Source organism: Indicator indicator, chromosome 30 (genome assembly GCF_027791375.1).
Source record: "Indicator indicator isolate 239-I01 chromosome 30, UM_Iind_1.1, whole genome shotgun sequence".
Classification (NCBI taxonomy): Eukaryota; Metazoa; Chordata; class Aves; order Piciformes; family Indicatoridae; genus Indicator; species Indicator indicator.
In genome coordinates, this window is record NC_072039.1 from 11,353,989 (window position 1) to 11,376,298 (window position 22,310).

General features: G+C 57.6%; 1 protein-coding gene across 1 annotated transcript; it reads right to left on the minus strand.

Moving 5' to 3' along the window:
* Window positions 1-1,636: 1,636 nt before the first annotated feature.
* On the minus strand, window positions 1,637-19,094 carry MMP28 (matrix metallopeptidase 28). Its single transcript, XM_054394335.1, has 8 exons — window positions 19,074-19,094; window positions 15,814-15,893; window positions 13,989-14,152; window positions 8,466-8,687; window positions 5,987-6,232; window positions 5,428-5,577; window positions 4,169-4,336; window positions 1,637-2,031 (listed from the first exon to the last, which is right to left on the minus strand). Exons 1-8 carry the CDS (start codon window positions 19,092-19,094, stop codon window positions 1,637-1,639), a joined length of 1,446 nt encoding a protein of 481 aa, XP_054250310.1.
* Window positions 19,095-22,310: the final 3,216 nt, after the last annotated feature.

Below are 22,310 nucleotides of genomic sequence, written 5' to 3' on the forward strand. Positions count from 1 at the left end.
TGGGGAGCCTGCATGCATGGACATGTCTGTCTGTCCTGCCACCTTCTCCTCTTCCCCACCTCCCCCACGACTTTGTCAAACCTGTTCATCCAACTGTGCCAGAGGGGCACAGGACTCAAGAATGTGTTGATCTCATCTCTTGCAGAGACAGAGCAGAGGGCAGATACTTTCTCTGCACACAGGAAAGGTGGATAGGTGAGCACAACCCTTCTTAGACACTGTAGAAGCCCCTCCCAGCCTTCCCCAACCCAGCAGAAAGCCAAGCTGCAATGCTCCTGCTGCCCTCCAGCTGCACAGCACAATTCCACAGCTGGACCTCCCCAAGCCCCTCACCCAAAAGGGGCTCCTGAACCAAACCCTTCTGCTTACCCCCCCCCCCCCCGCCCCCAAATCCCACGGTCTTGGTGTCTCGACCTGGGGCCTCATCAGAGAGCTGGGCTGAGAACACAGCCAAGCAAAGCACCTGCAGGGGATGGGGTCCTCTGTGTGCCAGCCACCCAAGCATGGGGCAAGGGAGGAGGCAGGAACAGGAGCTGTGTGCACACAGTGGGGGCAAAGCTCAACAGGGACCTCTATTTCTGTCCAAATGTCTCTTATATTTTCATTTTAACCAGGAAACATTCTCAGTCTTGTGTCCAGGTGGCCAAGAAGGTCACCAGCATCCTGGCTTGGATCAGCAATGGTGTGGCCAGCAGGAGCAGGGAAGTGATTGTGCTCCTGAACTCAGCACTCCTGAGGCTGCATCTCAAATCCTGGGTTCAGTTTTGGGTACCTCACTCCAAGAAGGACACTGAGGAGCTGGAGCAGCTCCAGAGGAGGGCAACAAAGCTGGAGAAGGGTCTGGAGAACAGGGCTGGGGAGGAGCAGCTGAGGGAGCTGGGGGTGTTCAGTGTGGAGAAGAGGAGGCTGAGAGGAGAACTCATTGCTCTCTGCAGCTCCCTGAGAGGAGGCTGGAGCCAGGTGGGGACTGGGCTCTGCTCCCTAGTAACAAGTGACAGGATGGGAGGAAACGGCCTCAAGTTTTGCCAGGGAAGGTTTAGGTTGGACATGAGGAACAAGTTCTTCCCCTTGAGGGCTGTCCAGGCCTGGCCCAGGCTGCCCAGGGCAGTGGTGGAGTCTCCATCCCTGGAGGGGTTTCCAAGCTATGTAGCTGTGGTGCTGAGGGCCATGGTTGAGTGGTGCCCTGGCAGTGCTGGGTTCATGGCTGGACTCAATGATCTTGGAGGTCTCTTCCAAACCAATTCCATGATTCTGTTCTGTGATTCCAAACCAACCAAGGCACTTCTTTCCCTGGTGGCCGCAGCAGCTGAAGCCCCCATGAACACCAGTCCCAGGCTGGAGACATCTGTGTGTCCATCTCCTGAGCATTCAACAAGCAAGGGGGAAGGGGATGGCTCATGGCTTGCATCAGTTTTTGTGCCCTTTGTGTGCCAAAGCAGGAGGCAGCTGGGCTGGCAGCTGCCCAGTGCCGGCTGCATCCCTGCTGCACCAGGGCATCGCTCCACCAACCACCACGGCTCCAGCTCCACCCTGCAGGTCCCTGCTGACCCCCACCCAGACAGAATCCAGAGCCCAGCACAGAGGGGTGTGGGCAGTGCAGGGCCAGGGGGGGCTCAGCCACCCCAGCACGCTCTGCTCAGAAGAGGACCTGCCCGGCGTTGGCATCCCAGCAGCCCATCCAGGGCAGCTGGGCAGCCCATTTGCCAGTGGCCACCACCCGCAGCTTTGCCCGGTCGAACTGCCAGTACTGATCGTCCCGGAAGAAGTAGAGGAAGCCGTCGCGGCGGGTGAGGGCCCCCGCGGTGCCCGGGGGCAGGCCCTGCCAGTCTCGCAGGCTGCGCGGGTAGTAGGGCTCCACGCTGAGGGTCTCCTCGCTCACCACGAAGTACTTGGAGCCTTTGAAGAGGACCAGGCGCCGCAGCTGCTGGAAATAGAGGACGGTGTCGGGGTGCCGCGGCAGCCCGCGGGCGCTGCACTTCTGCGGGAAGCCTGGCTCCAGCCTGGAGCCTCTGTAGCACCAGCAGCGCCCACCTGGGGGGAGCAGGGCAGAGGGTTAGCGACCATCCTGGCAGGGACCCCTCCAGGATCAGCGCCAGAAGACAGAGGACTCTGCCATGGAGCCAGCCTCACACAGGGGCACAATCCCTGCCCTGCTCCTGCTGCCCACACCATTGCTGATCCAGGACAGGCTGCTGGTGACCTTCTTGCCCACCTGGGCACTCCCTGGCTCATCTTCAGCCACTGCTGATCAACAGACCCAGGTCCTTCTCTGCCAGGCAGTTTCCAGCCACTCTGCCCCCAGCCTGGAGCCTGCCTGGGGTTGTTGTGACCCAAGGGCAGGACCCAGCACTTGGCCTCGTTGAACCTCATCCCACTGCCCTTGGCACATCCATCCAGCCTCCCACCTTGCCTCGACAGGATGAATGCCATGGAGCAGGAACAAGGAACACTGCACCACACTGCCTCATCTTCAGCTGCTGTCAGCCAGTACCCCCCAGGTCCTTTTCCACCTTGGTGTCATCTCCAGACTTACTGAGGGTGCCTCAATTCCCCCACCCCAGATCACTGCTAAAGACATTGGCCCCAGCCCTGAGGAACACCACTGGTGACCATCACCAGCTTGAGTTAACTCCACTCCTCACCACTCTTTGGGCTCCACCATCAGCCACTTTTTCACCCAACCCAGCATGTGCCTGGCCCTCCAAACTTCCCTCTTGCTCCTGCTGGGTGAATGGGACAGACAGACACAGACCTGCTGGGCTGGGACGGGCAGGAGAGGCAGCACAGCAGCAGGACCTGCCACCAGGGTGGGCAGAGCCCTGTCCCCACGAGGCAGGCAGACAAAAGCCTCTTTCTACTCACGAGCCACAGCCAAACCCAGCCCTGGGGAGCAGCCGAGGGCAGGGGAGGGAGAGGGGCTGTTGGCCCCCACCCAGGCACAGGAACAAAGCCCCTTTCTGAGGAGCCACCAACTGCTTTCCATTAAGTTGGTGCTGACCCTGGCAGCCTTGGCTGCCTGGTTTGACCTTCCTATACCAGTCTGGCTGTGACATTTCATCTCCCTGAGGAGCTCAGCCACAGCACAGGGAACCATGAGAGAGCCATGAGGGAACCATGTGAGCCATGAAAACATGACCTCATCTCAGCTCCCTTCTGGCCACAGGCCAGCAGGGAGCAATTCCTACCACAGAGTCCAAAGGGTTTGATGCCTCTGGGTCTGTTTTCAAGCACAGGTGAGCTCTGCTGTCCTGGGTGGGCTGCTGGGGAAGCAGACATCAGGGCAGGATGCAGCTGCTGGGGTGATAAACCCAAGGTCATACAGAACCCAGCATGGAGAGGTTGGAAGGGACCTCTGGAGCTCATCCAGTCCAAGCCCTGCTCCAGCAGGGCACCCACAGCAGCTTGCCCAGGAGCACAATGCCCAGGGGGGTTGGAAGCTCTCCACACAAGGACACTCCACAACCTCTCTGGCAGCCTGATCCAGGCCTCCAGCACCCTCACAACAAACAACTTTCTCCTCCTCTTCAAACAGAGCCTCCAGGGTTCCACTTTGTGCCCTTTGTTGCCTCTTGTCCTGTCCCTGGGCACCACTGAGCAGAGTCTGGCCCCAGCCTCTTGCCCCCACAGCTCCTTTAGCTCTTGCTGAGCATTGCTCAGCTCCCTCTGGGGCTGCTCTTCTGCAGGCTCTCAGCCCCAGGGCTCTCAGCCTTTGCTCCTCACAGAGCTGCTCCAGGCCCCTCAGCATCTTCAGAGCCCCAAACTGGGGAGCCCGGAAATGGACCCAGGACTCCAGCTGTGACCTCCCACAGTAGAGGGGCAGGATACCCTCCCTTGCCCTGCTGGCCACACTCTTCTCCATGCACCCCAGGACCCCATTGGCCTTCTTGGCCACCAGGGCACATTGCTGCCTCATGGGGAACTTGTCCCCCCCCAGCACTCCCAGCTCCTTCTCCTTGGAGCTGCTTCCCAGCAGGTTCCCCCTCCCCTGTCCTGCTGCAGGAGGTTGTTCCTCCCCAGGGCCAGGACCCTGCACTTGCTCTTGGTGACATCATGAAGTTCCTCTCCACCCAGCTCTGCAGCCCACCCAGATCAGGGGTCCTGCAGGTTTGACCATCCTGTAGGGGTGTTGGCAACCCAAGGACTGCTGAGCTGCCCATGTCTCACCCACCTTTGAAGAAGTAGAACTTGCCACTGAGCTGGGACCAGGTGGCGGCATCGATGCTGGCAGGGAGGCCAGGCCAGCGGCTCTCCAGGCGCTGCGGGTCACTGGCATTGCCACTCGCTGGCACCACCCAGACGTGGCTGCCCTTGAAGATGTAGAGGGTGTGATCTGCATCTGCAGGGCAGAGGGAAGGGTGAGAAACCTCATCCCACCTCCCAGCCAGTGCTCCTTGGCTTTCCTCTCCTCCCATCACAGCTCCACAGGGCTTCAGGGATGCTCAGATTTTGGAGGATCCCTTCTGGCTCTGCAGCCACCTCAGCTGTCAGAATCCACAGAATCATGGAATGGGTTGGGTGGGAAGGGACCTCTCAAGACCATCCAGTCCAGCCCCCTGCAGTCAGCAGGGACATCCCCAACCAAAGCAGGTTGCTCACAGCCCCACACAACCTGACCTGCACTGCTGCCAGCCATGGGGCAGCTCTCACCTCTCTGGGCAGCCTGGGCCAGGCTCTCCTCACCCTCAGGGTCAAACATTTCTCCTTCTCTCCACTCTCAATCTCCCTCTTTGAGTTCAAACCATTCCCCCTTGGCCTGTCACAACAGACTCTGCTCAAAGCCTGTCCCCAGCTTTCTGATCTCCCCTTGAAGCACTGAAAGGCTACCAGAAGGTCTCTGTGGAGCCTTCTCTTCTCCAGGCTGAACAACCTCATTCATTGCCTCCACTCCAGCCTGGAGAGGACAAAAGCTGACCACAGCTCCTGCTCAAGGCCTGTCTTCCATAGCTGAGTTCCTGCAGCAAACAAGCCTTGCCACAGGCCAAGTTTTAGGCTGCTTTGCCCTCTCACAAGCCATTGCTGTGTCCTCTGCAGCAGTAATGTGGTGGTGATGCCACCAGCCCCAGAAGCACACATGGGGCTGGGCACCAGCCTGACCCATGGAGCTTACCAGCACAGGCAGCTGCAACAGGGGGTGAGTGGCATGGAGGCATGATCTGGGAGAGGGTTGCACTCACCAGCACCCAGCAGCACCCAGCAGCACCCAGCAGCACTCAGCAGCACCCAGCAGCACTCAGCAGCACTCAGCAGCACCCAGCATCACCCAGCAGCACCCAGCAGCACCCAGCAGCACTCCCCAGCAGCACCCAGTAGCACTCAACAACATTCAGCAGCACCCAGCATCACCCAGTAGCACCCAGCAGCACTCAGCATCACTCAGCAACACCCAACAGCACCCAGCATCACTCACCAGCACCCAGGGGCACCCACCAGCAGTTATGGCATCAAAGAAGGAGTGGCAGTAATAGGCACTGAGGCTCCCCTGCTGCTGGTCTGCGCCGTAAGGACCTGAGCTCCAGTCCTGGAAGTGAGTGAAGACCTTTCCCGGGAGCTGGATGGCTGAGCCCTTGGAAGGCTTCCCTGGCATGGAACAAGGATTGGTGAGTCATGGAGACAGGGCAGGGAAACAGCCTTCCCAAGAGCTCTATGTGAGCACAGGGCTGAGGAGCTGTCCCAGAGCTCCAAACACTCCTGTCCCACTGTCTGGCTCCTCTCCCCCTCTACGTGGTGGTGGCAAAGACCCCTTGGTACCACCAAAAAGCAAACAAGCAAGCAGTTAGCCAAGTCTTCCTTGCCCTGGAGGACTTGGTGCCCATCTCTACATGCTCTACCACATCTCTTGCCCATCCACAAAGAGGTGGGGCCCATGCCCACCATGTCCCTTGCATACAGTCTTCTCCCCTTGCAGAAACCATCCCTGCTCCTCACTCTCCACCCCAAGGAACAGCCCTGGAGGAACCAAGGAATACCCAGAGAAGCTCAGGCTCACCATACAGGTTCTGGACAGCCAAGATGTCATCCCAGCTGAGGACAAAGTCCTTGCCGAGCTTCTTGTAGTAGGGGGACATCAGGGCACTCTTGGCAGGGGAGTGCTGGAGCCCCAGGGTGTGGCCAACCTCGTGAGCCACCACCACGAAGAGGTTTCGTCCTTTGCCGCTGCGCAGGGACCAGCGCTCGGCGCTGTCGAAGTGAGCCTCCCCCCGGCGCGGGAAGAAGGCATGAGCCAGGGCACCTCCTGGGGACACAAGAGCCATCAGGGACAATGGGGTAGGACAGGACCTCAGCCACGAGCTGAGGGCTGGGACAGCAGCTCTGGTGGTGTTTAAACATGCAGCCGCTGTAGCTCTTTGGGAAGCCTCCTGAGGAAGAACAGTAGCTCCCTGTCAGCAACTATCGCCTGCAGCAGGTGAAACCCAAACCAGTTCTGCCTTCTCCTGAGGCTGCCAGGAGCTCAGGAGCTGCTTTGTAGTTCATGCATTTGGTTTCTTGCTGGGCTCAGACCAAGGATTGAAGGCACTGCAGTGACTCGTGATGGGCAAAAAGGTCAAGAAAGGCAATCTGGGCTTGGCTGGTAGTGGCCAAACAGAAAGGCTGAGGTGGGAGGAAAGAGCTCAGGTTTGGAGGATGCTGTCAGGGTGTCCTCCTCAAAGGTCATCAGTGTGAGCCTATACTGAGGATCTCAGCCACCTCACTGGAAGATCTCAGAGTTTGGAAAGAGGAGCCCAAATCAGAAAGCAAACTGGGTAACAGATTTGCAGATTGCTTTGGGTTGTAAGGGACTTTCAAAGGTCATCTAGACCAAGCCCCCTGCAGTGAGATCCCCAACTAGATCAGGCTGCCCAGGGCCTCATCAAGTCTAATTTTGAATATCTCCAGGAATGGGACCTCAACCCTGGACAACCTGTTCCAATGTCCCACTCTCACTCTAAAGAATTTCTTCCTACTCTCCGGTTTCAATCTCCCCTTCCAGGTCTAAAGCCATTGTCCCTCATCCTGTCACTGCAAGCCCTTGTCAAAAGTCCTTCCCTGAGCTTCCTGTAGGTCCCCTTCAGGTAGTGGAAGGTCGCTCTTAGGTCTCCCCAGAGCCTTCTCCAGGCTGCACAGCCCCAACTCTCTCATCCTGTCCACACAGGGGAAGTTCTCCAGCCCTCTGATCATCTTGGTGGCCCTCCTCTGGCCCCACTCCAGCAGATCCACATCAGAGGGACAGCTGGGTGTGATGGTTTGAAACCGTCTTTTAAATTTTTCTTCTCAGAGTTCAAGCAGAGAAAGCTAAAGAATGTCAATAAGTCACTACTGGGTGTGAGAAGGCAAAAATAATGATTGTTCTGAACACTTCCATTGGAGAGATAGAAATGTTTAAGAACCACTTCTCAAAACAGAGTTGGGGCAGTCGGAGTGGGGAGTTTGCTTCCTTGCTGGGCTGTCTGGCTGCTGCTTCTTCTCTTCTGGCTGGAGATAACACACTGACCTTGGTGAGCTAAGTTAACAACCTCTTTGCTTTTAGCTAACTCTGCTTTCTGCCAGGGGGGCCTGGGGGGAGGAGACCCCCCCTGGGAGAGAGCCCCCTTGGGAAAGTCCCCTTTGGGGGGGTGTGATGGTTTGAAACTGTCTTTTTAATTTTTCCTTGCAAAGTTCAAAACAGAGAGAGTGAAAGAATGTAAATAAGTCACTATTGGGTGTAAGAAAGCAAAATAACGATTGTTCTAAACACTTCCATTGGATAGATAGAAATGTTTAAGAACTATTACCCAAAACAAAGTAGGCACTCTGCACATTCTGCGTTCGGCAGTGGGGGCAGTTGCTGGGCTGTCTGGCTGCTGTTTCTTCTTCTCTTCTGGCTGAAGATAACACACTGACCTTGGCAGCTAAGTTAACAATTTCTCTGCTTTAACTAACTCTGCTTCTCTGTCCAGGGGGGTCTGGGGGGGAAGCTCCTGGGAGAGAGAGGCCCCTTTGGGAGGGTCCCCTTGGGGGGAAGCAAAGGGAGCTTGGTTGTGCTTTTCTGTTGATTGTATATATTTGTGAATGTTGTGAATTTTGTATATTTGTACATATTCATTGCATTTCATCATAGATTGTAGATTCTGCTTGTAAATACAGCTTTCATTTGCTTCCAGACTGGGCTAGCCTGGTTATTGTCGGTGGGGGGGGATTTCAGCTCACACTGACACAGGGGGAAGCAAAGGGAGCTTGGTTGTTGCTTTTCTGTTGATTGTATCTATTTGTAAATGTTGTGAATTGTGTCTATTTGTACAGATCCATTGCATTGCATCATAGGTTGTAGATCTGCTGGTCAATACAGCTTGCATTTGCTTCCAGCCTGGGCTAGCCTGGGTATTGTCAGTGGGGGGGATTTCAGCTCACGCTGATACACTGGGGCAGAGCCTCACCTCCATCACCCCCAGCCCAGGGGATTAGAGCCCAGGTGGTAGAAGAGAAGCTTACGAGGGGGAAGCGACCAGCACCTGGTCCGTCGAAGGCGTTGCCGCGGCCGTCGTTGTGGTCGCCGTGGAAGAAGGTGAGGCGGATGTCCGCGGGGCCGTCCCACACCTCCCAGAAGAGCAGGGCTGAGACGTTGCTCCAGAGCTGGAAGGCAGCCCTGACGGCCAGGCGCAGCTCGTGCTGCGGCAGGTACGGCGGCCAGTTCACCAGCCGGTAGCTCAGCTGCCTCTTGTGCCACCTGCCCCCTGCAACAGGGGCACCCTCAGCACCACAGTGGAGTGTGCTCTCCCACACTCCCTGCCCTCCCACACCCAGAACAATCGGCTGGAGGAAGGCTTCCACAGGATCACAGAATGTCAGGGGCTGGAAGGCACCTCCAGAGATCACCCAGGCCAAGCCCGCTGCCAGAGCAGGGTCACGCAGAGCAGCTCACACAGGAACACATCCAGGTGGGTCTTGGATGTCTCCAGAGAGGGAGACTCCACAACCCCCCTGGGCAGCCTGTTCCAGTGTTCTGTCACAGTATCATAGTCTCACAGGATATGAGAGGTTGGAAGGGACCTCCAGAGATCATCAGGCCCAAGCCCCCTGCCAGAGCAGCATCACCCAGGGTAGTCTGCACAGGAATGCATCCAGGTGGGGTTGGAAAGGCTCCAGAGAAGGAGACTCCACAACCTCCCTGAGCAGCCTGCTCCAGGGCTCTGTCACCCTCACTGGAAAGAAGTTTCTCCTCATGGTGAGCTGAAATCTTCTATGTTCTAGTTTGAACCTCTTGTTCCTTGTCTTATCACTGTGCACCACCCAAAAGAGCCTGGCCCCCTCCTCCTGACACCCACCCCTCAGATATTGATAGACATTGATCAGATCCCCTCTCAGCCTTCTCTTCTCCAGACTAAACAGCCCCAGGGCTCTCAGTCTCTCTTCACAGGGGAGCTGCTCAAGTCCCCTAAGCATCCTCATGGCTCTCCCATGGACTCTCTCCAGCAGGTCTCTGTCTCTCTTGAACTGGGGAGCCCCAAACTGGACACAGGATTGCAGCTGTGGTCTCAGCAGGGCAGAGTAGAGAGGTAGAAGAACTTCCCCAGCCCTGCTGGACTCACCCTTGATGCACCCCAGGATCCCATTGGCTCTCTTGGCCACCAGAGCACATTGTTGTTCCATGGAGAACACGTCACCCTCACAGGGAAAAAAATCTTTCCTCCTGTTTCCATGGAGCTTCCTCTGCCTCAGCTTCCACCCCTGTCCCTTGTGCTGGCATTGGGCATCACCCAGCAGAGCCTGGCTCCAGCCTCTGGGCACTCCCCCTGCACATCTTTATCACCAGCAATGAGGTCACCTCTCAGGCTCCTCCTCTCCAAGCTAAAGAGCCCTCAGCTCCCTCAGGCTCTCCTCATGAGGAAGATCTTCCACTGCTTTCATCATTTTTGTGGCTCTGTGAAGTTCCCTGAGGTCCTTCTTGAACTTAGGGGCCCAATCTAGGACACAATCTTCCAGATGTGGCCTGACCAAGGCAGAGTAGAAGAGGAGGAGAACCTCTCTTGACCTACTGCCCACAGCCCTTCTAATCCACCCCAGGATACCATTGACCTTCTTGGCCACCAGAGCACATTGCTGGCTCATAGACATTGATCAGATCCCCTCTCAGTCTCCTCTTCTCCAGACTAAACAGCCCCAGGGCTCTCAGCCTGGGCCAGGTCTCCTGCTCAGAGGCTGCCCAGAGAGGTTGTGGATGCCAGCTTCACAGCCAGATGATGCAGCCCAAGAACTGGCTTTCAGGGAGAGACAGCAAAGCCACCTCTGAAAACAAGTGGCCAAAGGCAGGGTGGGAAGGGCTGGTTCCTCTGGCTGGTGCCAGCAGCTGCTCCCTTTGGTACCTCTGCACCTTCTGCAACAAGCTGCAGGGACACCAGAGCCTGGGACCACAGAAGGTGTGTGTGCAGGGCTGGGGCTCCCCAGCACCCAAGGCTCCCCTGGGGAGAGGGTCTTCTCCCTGTCTCCCCTGACTTCCCTCTCTCAGCCCCAGCCTTGGCTGGCTCCACAGGAGATCTCTTTTCTGTCTCTGTAGATCAGAAGGCAGCAGGTAGGGAGCCAAGGGGAGGCCCAGGAGCTCCCCAGGGGCAGGGTTGTCTTTCTGCTGGTTTGAAGGACACCCTGAGCACTTCTGCCTGCAGATGCTGCTGCCTGGCAGCCCAGCTGCTCACCATTCATTTTAGAAGTGACCTTTACCAGCACCAAAGATCTCACTGCCCAGAGCACCCCTGAAAGCTCTTCCAGACACTCAGTGCCACCAGGGCAGATGGTGACAGTGAAGGGGACAAGCCCATGAGAGCTTCCCACACTCCCCACCCTCCTCTCACCACACAAATGTACTAAGCTGTGTGTTCCTGCAGCTGTTGCAGCATCACAGCCCCCTCCTCCTCCTCTTCCACCTCCTCCTCCTCCTCCTGTTCCTCCTCCTCCTCCTCCTTCTTCTCCTCCTCCTCCTCCTCCGGCACCCCTTGGCAGCTGTGGGAACCCTGGGGCCCCATGATTACATCTGGCCAGGGGCATCCAAGCTCTGGGGCCGCTCTGGGGAGATGCAGGTGCCAGAGCTGGTGCCAAGGCGTGGGAGCAGGGACAGCCCTGCAGTGGTGTGCCTGCTGCAGATGTGCTGGAAACAGGGGGAACAGAGCCAGCAGCATGCAGGGGCTCACTGCTCCGGGGCTGAGCCAAGCTGCTGGCAGACATCCTGCCCCATCCCAATCTCATCCCATCCCATCCCAATCTCATCCCATCACATCCCATCCCAATCCCATCCTATCCCATCCCAACCTCACCCTATTCCATCCTATCCCATCCTATCCCATCCCTTCCCTTCCCATCCCATCCCACCTCTGTTTCCTTCTCCCCTCTTTCTGAGCAGCCCCTGGCAGAGCTGTTCCCTCTCCTGGGGGCAGCAGCAGCTCCCTCTGCTCCTCAGTGCAGCCACAGCCTCCAGCTCCAGAGGGTCACAACTGCATTGCCACCAGTCAGGACAACCTCACATGGCAAAGGCTGAATCCCTCTGGGGTGGCTGTGCCCCAGGATCACAAAATCACAGACACAGTGCTGCAGATGTCTGGAGTCACAGATTGGGCTGAGTGGGAAGGGACCTCTCCAGGCCATCCAGTCCCACCCCCTGCAGGCAGCAGGGACATCCCCAACCAGAGCAGGTTGCTCACAGCCCCACACAACCTGACCTGCACTGTTGCCAGCCATGGGGCAGCTCTCACCTCTCTGGGCAGCCTGGGCCAGGCTCTCCCCACCCTCAGGGTCAAACATTTCTCCTTCTCTCCACTCTCAATCTCCCTCTTTGAGTTCAAACCATCCCCCCTTGGCCTGTCCCAACAGAACCTGCTCAGAAGTCTGTCCCCAGCTTTCTGATCTCCCCTTTCAGCACTGCAAGGCCACCAGAAGGTCTCCCTGGAGCTTTCTCCTCTCCAGGCTGCCCAAGCCCAACTCTCTCAGCCTGGCCTCACAGCAGAAGGCTTCCAGCCCTCCCTGCATTGCTGTGGCCTCCTTTGGTCCTGCTCCAACAGGTCTCTGCCTGTGCTGTGTCTGGATGGATGAGACCAGCAGGTAGGGGCAGAGCTTCTGCACTGGAGGGGGGTGGATGGCACCAGTGGGCAGGGCTGGGTGAGGCAGTTGTGGTTGGCTCTCAGGAAAAGCACAGATGGGCACTGCAGCCACTGAGCTCATGGAGTTCCCAAGGGAAATTCCAGGATGCTGGCTGCCCAAAACTCTCTGGCTGAGGACAGCAGAACTCTCAACCACCTTGGGGACAAGGCAGGAAGTCCTCTTCCCAACACCCTCCACTGCAGCCCCTCTTATATCCCCACAGACCTGGTCCCCAAACCCCTCCAGAGAGCAGAAAGCTTTGGGCTTTGCCTGCAGCAGGGAGGTTTTGTTTAGGGGCACAGGCAGGGGTGGATGCCCAGACCCCATCCCACAGAGGGAGCTGATCTCCACTGCTCTGGGACTAGCCCTGGGAGCAGCTGGAGGGATGCCCTCCCCAGCCACCACTGCTGTTGGAAGCAAAGCTCCTCCAGGGCTGGCATTTGCCCAGGTGCTGGGGGCTGAGCATACCTGGAGCTGGTGAGGTGGCAGCCCTGGTGGCTGCCCAGGGAAGCTCTGGCTGGCAGAGGGGTGGGGAATTGGACAGCAAAGCACTTGGCTGGCTCAGCTGCAGCAGCTTCCTGCTTTCTGGAGGATAAACAGCCAGCAGAGCCTTCCTGGCTGGTGCCACCCAACTGCAGGCACTGATATGGCCTTGCTGCCATCCCCTCTGCCTGCTGCTGCTGGCTGCTGTGTGGGAACTGCTGGCACCACAACACTGGTACTGCATGGAGCCCTTTCCAGCCTGGGCTTGTTGCTGCTGGGCTTCTCTTGCTACCCACAGACCACAATGCCCAAGAAGGAGCCTTCTGAGCCACAGGGCACAGGCTACCTCTTTGCCCATCTCCTGCTCCCAGAGAGGTCAGGGATTGGCAGAGGCTGCCCAGGGAGGTGGTGGAGTCCCCATCCCTGGAGGTGCTGCAGAAAGGTGTGGCCATGGTGGTGCTGGGTTGGTGGTTGGACTGGGTGATCTCAGAGGCCTTTTCCAGCTGAAACAGTTCTGTGATTCCATGATCACCCTCCTGCCTGGGGCACAGCAGACCCTCTGCCCAGGCTGGAGCCTGCCAGGGCACTGTGTGCATGTCAGGGCTCTGCAAGGGAAGCCAGGGACAGGAGGGGGACACTGAGGCTGTATTCTGGAGCTGTCCCCTGGGGTCATCCATCACCAGCCCTTCCAGATGCAGACAGGCTGACAGAGCACAGAGCCCTTTCTTAATCTCCCCTTCATTTTTCCCATGTCCTAAGAGCAGCTGGCCCCAGCCCTCTTGCTCTCTAGGAATCCAGTTACTCATCTCAGGCCCAGGAGGCAGCTCGTGAGGGACAAGAGGCCCAACCCTGGACACACAGGAGCAAGAGAGGCTGCTTAGAATCACAGAATGGTTTAGGTTGGAAGGGACCTTAAATTTAGATCTCCCAGTTCCAACCCCTGCCACAGGCAGGGACACCTCCCACGAGAGCAGGTTGCTGGAGGCAGCCAGCAGCAGCAGGGTTGGTGGTTACTGCTGCATGACTAAGATACACTAAAAGTCTCAAGGCTTAGCAGAAAATGGAGATGACCTTCCTGTGTGCCAGCCCCTGCCCTCCAGATCATGCAACCAGGGCTCTGTCCAGGACCTAACAGCATCCTGGCAGATGTCCTTTCTCCCTCGACAGCAGTAACCCCCCGTGAAGAGCTGAGCTCCCCCAGGAGTGGGAGCTGCATCTCCCTCCCCACTGCTGACTTCCAGCCACACCACTGAAAATAAAGCAGCTTAAAAATAAAGCAGTGCACAGCCCAGGCGGGTCCTGGGGTGGGCACTGTGCCAGCAGGGCTGCACTTCCCACCCACAGCAGCATCTCCAGGAGCCAGGATGGGGGGAGCTGGGCCATCAGCACCCCAGAGCCCCCCTGGGCTGCCCGGGGTGGGTGCTCACCGTGGTGCGTGGTGCGCCTGCGGCGCGGGGCGGAGCCTGCCCGCCCTGCCTGGCCAGCCTGGCTCTCCCCATCGCCGGTGCCACACCGTGGCAGAGCCATCTGATGGAGCGTGGGGGCGTCCAGCACCCCGCTGGGGGGCAGGTGGGTGACCTGCTGGAAAGCCCTGGAAAAGGGAAGGGAGACATCAGCAACCCACAGCTTCCCCGGGGGGTTGGGTGGTGTCTGTGCTGAGTGCTTCACAGAGTCACTGATTGCATCGGGTAGGAAAGGACCCTCCAAGGTCATCCTGTCCAACCCTCCTGCAGGCAGCAGGGACATCTCCAGCTAGAGCCCAGAGAGCCAAGCAGAGCCTGGGCTGCATCAGGAGAAGTGTGGCCAGCAGGGCCAGGGAGGGGATTCTCCCCCTCTGCTCTACTCTGCTGAGACCCCACCTGGAGTACTGCATCCAGTTCTGGAGCCTCTGTTACAAGAGGGATATGGACATGGGGGAAGGTGTCCAGAGAAGGGCCACCAGGATGAGCAGAGGGCTGGAGCTGCTCTGCTATGAGGACAGACTTTTGAGGGTGTCAGGGAGTGATAGGACTGGGGGGGATGGAACAAAGCTGGAAGTGGGGAGATTCAGGCTGGATGTGAGGAAGAAGTTCTTCCCCATGAGAGTGGTGAGAGCCTGGAATGGGTTGTGCAGGGAGGTGGTTGAGGCCCCATCCCTGGAGGTGTTTGCAGCCAGGCTGGATGAGGCTGTGGCCAGCCTGATGTAGTGTGAGGTGTCCCTGCCCATGGCAGGGGGGTTGGAACTGGCTGATCCCTTGTGATCCCTTCCAACCCTGACTGATTCTATGATTCCATGATTCTAGAGCAGGTTGCCCAGGGCCACATCAAGTCTGATCTTGAATGTCTCCAGGGATGGGGCCTCAACCACCTCCCTGGGCAGCCTGTTCCAGTGTCTCACCACCCTCACTGTGCAGAACTTCCTCCTGATGTCCAACCTAAATCTGCCCTGCTCCAGTTTCAAACCATTGCCTCTCATCCCCACAGGCCTTTGGAAACAGTCCCTGCCCAGCCTTCTTCTAGGTCCCCTGCAGATATTGAAATGCTGCTCTAAGGTTTCCCTGGAGCCTTCTCTTCTTCAGGTTGAACAAACCCTACTGTCCCAGCCTGTCTTCATAGGAGAGCTGCTCCAGCCCTCAGATCATCTTAGTGGCCTCCTCTGGACCTGCTTCACAGCAGACCTGTGTCCCTCTTGTACTGGGGGGTCCCATAGCTGGATACAGGACTGGCAGAGGTGTCACCAGAGCAGTCTGACCTGAGCCATTCTTATCACCCAGCCAGCTCCATGCACACAGGGAATGCAGCTGGGTGATGAGACAAGGAGGATTTGGCTCTGAAGCCACATCTGACCAGCATCCCAGCTCCTAGCAGGGTAAAAGGAGACAGGAGAGCTTAAAAAATGCCTTTCCCAGTATTTAACTTTAACTTTGCATGGGGTCAGGCCAGGGATGCTCCCAGAGCCAGAGGGATCTCATTAGGAGGATTCCAAGCAGAGGTTGGCAGCTTGGCCACCCCTGACACCTCCCAGCAGTCCCCAACCTCGGCCTCACCAAAAATATTATTGCAAGGGGAGCACAGGGCCATAAAAGGCAAATAAAGCAGCACATGAGGAGCAGGGCTGCCAGCAGCCAGCTGGGTATGGAGCAGTTGTGCTTCCTCACTGCACCGTGTGAGAGAGAGAACCTCTGGATGCAAAAATCCTCCCCAAGCACCAGCAGCTTCCCCACAGCCAGAGCTGCTGGCTTGCTGCTGGGGTTTTCAATCAAAGACTCCTACCTCAGGGCCTGGGTGAACTCAGCAGGGCTGTGTGTGCCAGGCCCCAGCTCACTGAAGTATCCATATTTCTCCAGGAACAGCTGCAGGGAGAGACAGGGAAGAGCAGCTCAGAACACAGGCAGGAGTTTGCACTTCTTGGCTTGGGAGGGGTTGGTGGGGGTAATATAGAAAAAGGAGATGAGGTTGGAAACAGCACAGCAAAGCCAGGGCTGTGCAGTAATTCCCAGTTCTGCTTTCCCTGACACCAGCCACAGTGGGTGCTCTATGTTTGTGTTGTGGGACTTGGGCAAAGCTCCTCCAGGCTCATCCTTTTTTTTTTGGTGGCTCTTGAGGTTTTGGCCACGACATGATGGAGATGCAGGAGGAAATGTTGCTATCAACAGATCCAAAAAAACCCTGCTGCCATGTCACCTGCAGCCAGAGGCTGCCAAAGCCACTCCAACCGGCTGGGATGGATGGAGGCAGTGATTAAAACAAAGGCCAAAGTGCTGCGGGACACAAGCAGGGTGGGGTCAGATGGGGTCAGGCTGCAGCCTCCCCCCCTCCCCACGCAGGATGTGCTGCTGCAAAGTGGAGACACTCCGGGGGCAATCTGCTCTGCCAAGCCATTCTTCTTCTTATCGGCCACGTCCACGGACAGGGATCGTGGCTCTGAACTTGCTCCAACACGTAAATTGCATGTTAAAGAAAATAAACGGCTTCCCTCTGCCCAGCCCGGCCCCGGCTCTCCCAGAAGTTCATAGCCAGGGTCTAGGAATGCTCCACACCCTCCTTCCCCGCCCCAGGCACAGGGGACAAGAGACAAACAGCCGCTCGGCATCCTGTCAGAGCGACGGAGCCGGGGTTAAAGGCATCGGCAAGAAAAAGTGAAAGCGGCTGCTTTGCTTCCCACATCCCCAAGGGGAGCTGGGCTGAGCACCGGGAATGCCGTGGACTGCCCTGGGGCAGGGAGAAGGGATTGGTGTTAACCTGAGTTTAGCGCTCGATTCACACACACCCCAGCATCCTTTCCGGGCATGGGCAGCGCTGAGCCCCTCCCGGGCATGGGCAGCGCTGAGCCCATTCCGGGCATGGGCAGCCCTGTGCCCCTCCCGGGCATGTGCAGCGCTGAGCCCCTCCCGGGCATGGGCAGCCCTGTGCCCCTCCCGGGCATGGGCAGCGCCGAGCCCCTCCCGGGAATGGGCAGCGCCGAGCCCCTCCCGGGCATGGGCAGCGCCGAGCCCCTCCCGGGCATGGGCAGCCCTGAGCCCCTCCCGGGCATGGGCAGCGCTGAGCCCCTCCCGGGCATGGGCAGCCCTGTGCCCCTCCCGGGCATGTGCAGCGCTGAGCCAGCCGCACGTTGCTGGTTGCCTGGTGGGGACTGGGAATTGTTTCTCGATGTGGCAGCCCCAGGGTGCACGAGGAATCTCTCCCTGTCTTCCTCCAGCCCAAATCCTTCTCTTGCCATTGGCCTTCACCTCACCCCCAAACATGCCATCCTCTGTCCTGCCACCTCCCCAAGTGCAGGGTGGGCATTTCCACAGGCTCTCTGCCCACTGCTCACCCCTTTGGAAGCTCTCCCTACCCCCTTCCCAAGCCTCATTTCTCCAGCGATGCAGCTGATCTCCTTTCTCCAGGGAGGATTCCCTCCTGGCTGCAGCACGGCGAGGACCGGCACAGCTTCCTGCCGGGACACGCTCTGCATCCAGCCCCAGCCAAACGCTTCTGTCCTGTTTCCCATCAAACACAGCTCCCAGCTGCCTGCCTGGGCTGGAGCCTGCAGCATCAGACTGCAGCCTGAGCATGGCCAGAGCCACCCAGACACACACACAGGTCCCAGTGAGCCTGCATTAACCAGGCATGAGGGCATCAGCTGGGCAAGCTGCAGCACCTCTGCCCAGGGAGGGACCCTACAGCCTGGGCATGCCATCTCCAGAGCCATACAGGGATCATTGTCCCTTTCCATGGGCACCGGGGGGCAAAACACAGGGATGCTCACACAGGGGAGGGCAGTACAAGGATGGGGGAGCCTCCTGGGGACAGGGTGGCAGAGAGGTTTGGTAGCCCTGAGGGGCAGTCAGGAGAGGAGGAGGCATCTGGCTGTCTTTGACAGCTGTTGTGTTTTCAGAGTGCTCTCCTCCAGGGTTAGAAAATCACCAGCTACAAGTATGGAGGGGGTGGGAGGGTGACAGTCCCCAACCATTACATCACCACAGACTAATGTCAGCTACAAAGCACCCAGAAAGCCCCAACCCATGGCACAGCCCAAAACCTTTTCTACCACAGTTTTGCTTTCACTCAGCTTCTAAAACATAACAACTCGAAGCTCCTTCCTCCCATAACCTAACCAAATTCCATTCTTAAAGCATGGAAATGGTTTTTCCCCACCATGATCTCACAAAGGTTTGAAATCAACCCCATCTGGACCAGGCAGGCTGCACAGCAGCGAGCAGGAGCTACCACGGCAGCTGCTCTTGAGCAGCACCAAAATGTTCCCATTGGCTTGGGAATTCCTGCCTGGATCTCCTTGAGCTCTGCAAGCCCAAGCAGAGCAGCAGTTGCCCTGTAGTTCCCAGCTCGTGTCATGGAGTTCTCACACACAGGCCCCAGCTCCCAGCTGCCAAACATGCAGGAGAAATGTTATTCCATGTCCTAGACAGGGATATTGTGAGCTCCAGGTGAGGCTAGATCTGGAAATACAGAGCTAGAGCTGAGGGGTGTGCTGAGCCTCCCCTGCACGAGGGATTTATCCTTGCTCCCCTTGCAGCAGAGCATACAAAGCCCCTTGGACCAGAGGATTTCAGGGTGGCAGGGGAGCCCAAGAGCCCTCTGCCATGGTGCCCTGTGCCCAAACCAGCGCTCAAGACCCCTCCCAGCACTGCCTGTGCCCTGCACACCCCCAGAGACCAGCCAGGCTCTGGCAGGGCTGGCTGGAAGCTGGCACCAGCCTGATAAACCTCTGCAGAGGCTGGGAAAACCCCCTCCCTCCTGCCCCAGATAGGGAAATGCTCTGCTCCATACAATGGGGAAAGAAAAACAGCAGGAAACCAAGAGCTGAGCACCGACATGAAATATGCCCTGCTCTGCTCTGGGGGGAAGGGGAAAGGTCTGGCTGCCCCAGAGCCAGTGCTGGGGCAGGAAAGCCCTGGGGGGGCTGCATGAGGGACAGGGGGAGGAGAGCTTGAGGGAGGTGGAGAGGCCCTTTTCACCTCAGGGCTCTGACAAGGAGCTGGTCACAACTTGGAAATCATCTCTGCTGAGAGCTAGAGCCAAGGAAACACCTTGTCCTCAACCACAGGCATCCCAAGTGGAAGAGAGCCAACAGTAAACACAATCAGACCTCCCTCTCTGGAAACAGGGATAACAAAGTACAGAGGCAGCAGGCTCCAGTCCTGCCCTGCTCCAGACACTCAGCTCCTGGCACATTTCCACCACTTAAGTACCAGAGAAGCTTCATGCTGGGTTCCCAATGACCACAGTCAGCTCTGCTCTGACTGGACAAAAATCCCATGTTTCCCCTCTATCCCATCCCATCCCATCCCATCCCATCCCATCCCATCCCATCCCATCCCATCCCATCCCATGGTGGGCAGGAGTCCTGTGCAGCCAATACAGAGGATGCCATCCACAAGCTGCACCTCCAAGGTCTTCTGTTTTGAATCAGAAAATGACAGCATCTCAAGTGGGTCCTTCATGACCACCAGCCTCAGCTCCATCCTGCATCATTTCACCACTGAGATGGACACAGGGGAAGCCAGGCTCTGGCTTTCCAGCCTCAGTTTCCCCTCAAGGCACAGACACAAGGAGAGCTGAGCCCTGAGCAGGTTTTGGCTTGCTGCAGAATGAGTGGAGCTCCTCCTGCCCATCAGGTCCCCCAGGAGCTGCCTGCAGAAGATGCCAAGGCATTTAGCACAGCTTGTTTGCCTGGGCTCTCCCAAGCCACATTCCTGCCTGCAGGAACAAAGCCCTGGGCAGAGCCCTTGTGTCTTTTGTCCAGGTGTATGGATGGGTGTCTGAATAAAGAACACAGAGACACCCAAGAAGGGACTTTGGCAGGTACTTGGTTGGCCAACAAACACAGCAGCTAGTCCTGCACCTTAATGATGGAGGCCCCTCTGGCTGCTGTGCTGCTCCCCTGCTGTGCCCCATCCTGAAGGAGTCTCCTCTCCCACCTTAAATCTACTTTAGCTGGAAGATGATAATTTCCAGGTAAAGATGTGGGGCTGGGGAAATGCTGTTCCCAGCAGCTTTTAAGCTCCTCTACTCCTCAACCTTGAGCAGAGAAGTTCTGCAGGCCAGGTCCCATCCAGAGGGACCTGGACAGGCTGGAGAGGTGGGCACAAGCCAACCTCATGAGGTTCAACAAGACCAAGTGCAGGGTCCTGCAGCTGGGTCAGGGCAATCCCAAGCACAAACACAGGCTGGGCAGGGACTGGCTGGAGAGCAGCCCTGAGGAGAGGGACTTGGGGGTGCTGGGGGAGGAGAAGCTCAACAGGAGCCAGCAGTGAGCACTTGCAGCCCAGAGAGCCAAGCAGAGCCTGGGCTGCATCAGGAGAAGTGTGGCCAGCAGGGCCAGGGAGGGGATTCTCCCCCTCTGCTCCACTCTGGTGAGACCCCACCTGGAGTACTGCATCCAGTTCTGGAGCCTCTGTTACAAGAGGGATATGGACATGGGGGAAGGTGTCCAGAGAAGGGCCACCAGGATGAGCAGAGGGCTGGAGCTGCTCTGCTATGTGGAGAAACTGAGAGAGTTGGGGCTGTTCAGTCTGGAGAAGAGAAGGCTCTGAGGTGACCTTCTTGTGGCCTTCCAGGATCTGAAGGGGGCTCCAAGAAAGCTGGGGAGGGACTTTTTAGGCTATCAGGGAGTGACAGGACTGGGGGGAATGGAACCAAGCTGGAAGTGGGGAGATTCAGAGTGGATGTGAGGAAGAAGTTCTTCCCCATGAGAGTGGTGAGAGCCTGGAATGGGTTGTGCAGGGAGGTGGTTGAGGCTCCATCCCTGGAGGTGTTTGCAGCCAGGCTGGATGAGGCTGTGGCCAACCTGCTGTAGTGTGAGGTGTCCCTGGCCATGGCAGGGGGGTTGGAACTGGCTGAGCCTTGAGGTCCCTTCCAACCCTGACTGATTCTATGACTCTAAGTAAACCCACTCCCAGTTTCAGTATCACAGATCTGCAGGATGCTGAACTGGAGCTAGATCATAGACATCACAGACCATGGATCACAGATCACAGAATCACCTGGTTGGAAACAGACCTTAAGATCCTTGAGTCCAACCATAACCTAACATCTCCCTGTACACAACTCTTACACCGTGGCCCTGAGCTCCTCATCCAATCAGCTTTTAACCCCCTCTAGGGATGAACACTCCACCATTGCCCTGGGCAGCCTGGGCCAGAGCCTGATGACCTTTTGGGTGAAGAAATTTTTCCTAATATCCAACCTGAACCTCCCTTGGAACAACCTGAGGTCATTTGTCCTCTCACTTGTTACCTGGGAGAAGAGCCCAACCCCCACCTGGCTGCAACCTCCTTTCAGGCAGCTGGAGAGAGCAATGAGGTCTCCATTCAGCCTCCTTTTCTCCAGACTAAACCACCCCAGTTCCTGCAGCTGCTCCTCACAGGATTTGTGTTCAAGATGATTCACCAGCTTCATTGCCCTTCTCTGGACCTGCTCCAGCTCCTCAATGTCCTTCTTGGAGTGAGGAGCCCAAAACTGAAGCCAAGATTCAAGGTTTGGCCTCCCCAGTGCCCAACACAGAGGCACAATCCCTGCCCTGCTCCTGCTGCCCACACCATTGCTGATCCAGGCCAGGCTCTGGTGACCTTCTTGCCCACCTGGGCACTCCCTGGCTCAGCTTCAGCTGCTGGCAACCAGCACCCCCAGGTCCTTTTACCCCAGGCAGTTTCCAGGCACTCTGCCCCCAGCCTGGAGCCTTCCTGGGGTGGTTGTGACCCAAGGGCAGGACCCAGCCCTTGGCCTTGTTGAACCTCCTCCCATTGGCCTTGGCACATCCATCCAGCCTCCCCCCCTGCCCCAACAGGATGGATGCCATGGGGCAGGAACAAGAAACTGCATCAGGTGAAAGGAAGCAGACATCAGGGAACACTCTGGGCTTGGTGCTGCCTGCTGTGGGGCTGGTGGATGGCTCTGGTTGTGTGTTAATGACAGTGGTTAGCTTGGTGTGGTGGGGTTGTGAGCTCTGGGTGAGCAGTTGGACCTGATGAACTCAAAGGTCTCTTTCTCTCAGCAATTCTATGGTTCTAGTAAATGTCTCCTGCACTTGAACCCAGCTCACAGCTTTGCCCTAGCACCTTGGGTAGCTGTGGGTTACTCCCCCCAGCCTCAGCTGCAGCAGCACCCAAGCTCCCTGAGCACAACCTGAAGCACCTGGGGGAAACACTGAGCTTGGCCAAAGCTTCCCCTGCAGATAGCAGAGCAGCTGAACCAGTCTGGTCTTGCAGCCTGGTTGTGCTCTCATGGCTGAGGAGAGAGAGGAAATGAGGAGCTGGGCTTGGCCC

Coding starts and splice junctions, on each gene's coding strand:
- MMP28 (XM_054394335.1), bottom strand. CDS start 19,094: ATGCCTGTGGTTGAGGACAAG. Junction 8,688..13,988: donor CAGGCGCACCACGCACCACG/GTGAGCACCCAC, acceptor CCCCTGTTGCAG/GGGGCAGGTGGCACAAGAGG. Junction 6,233..8,465: donor CAACGCCTTCGACGGACCAG/GTGCTGGTCGCT, acceptor TTGTGTCCCCAG/GAGGTGCCCTGGCTCATGCC.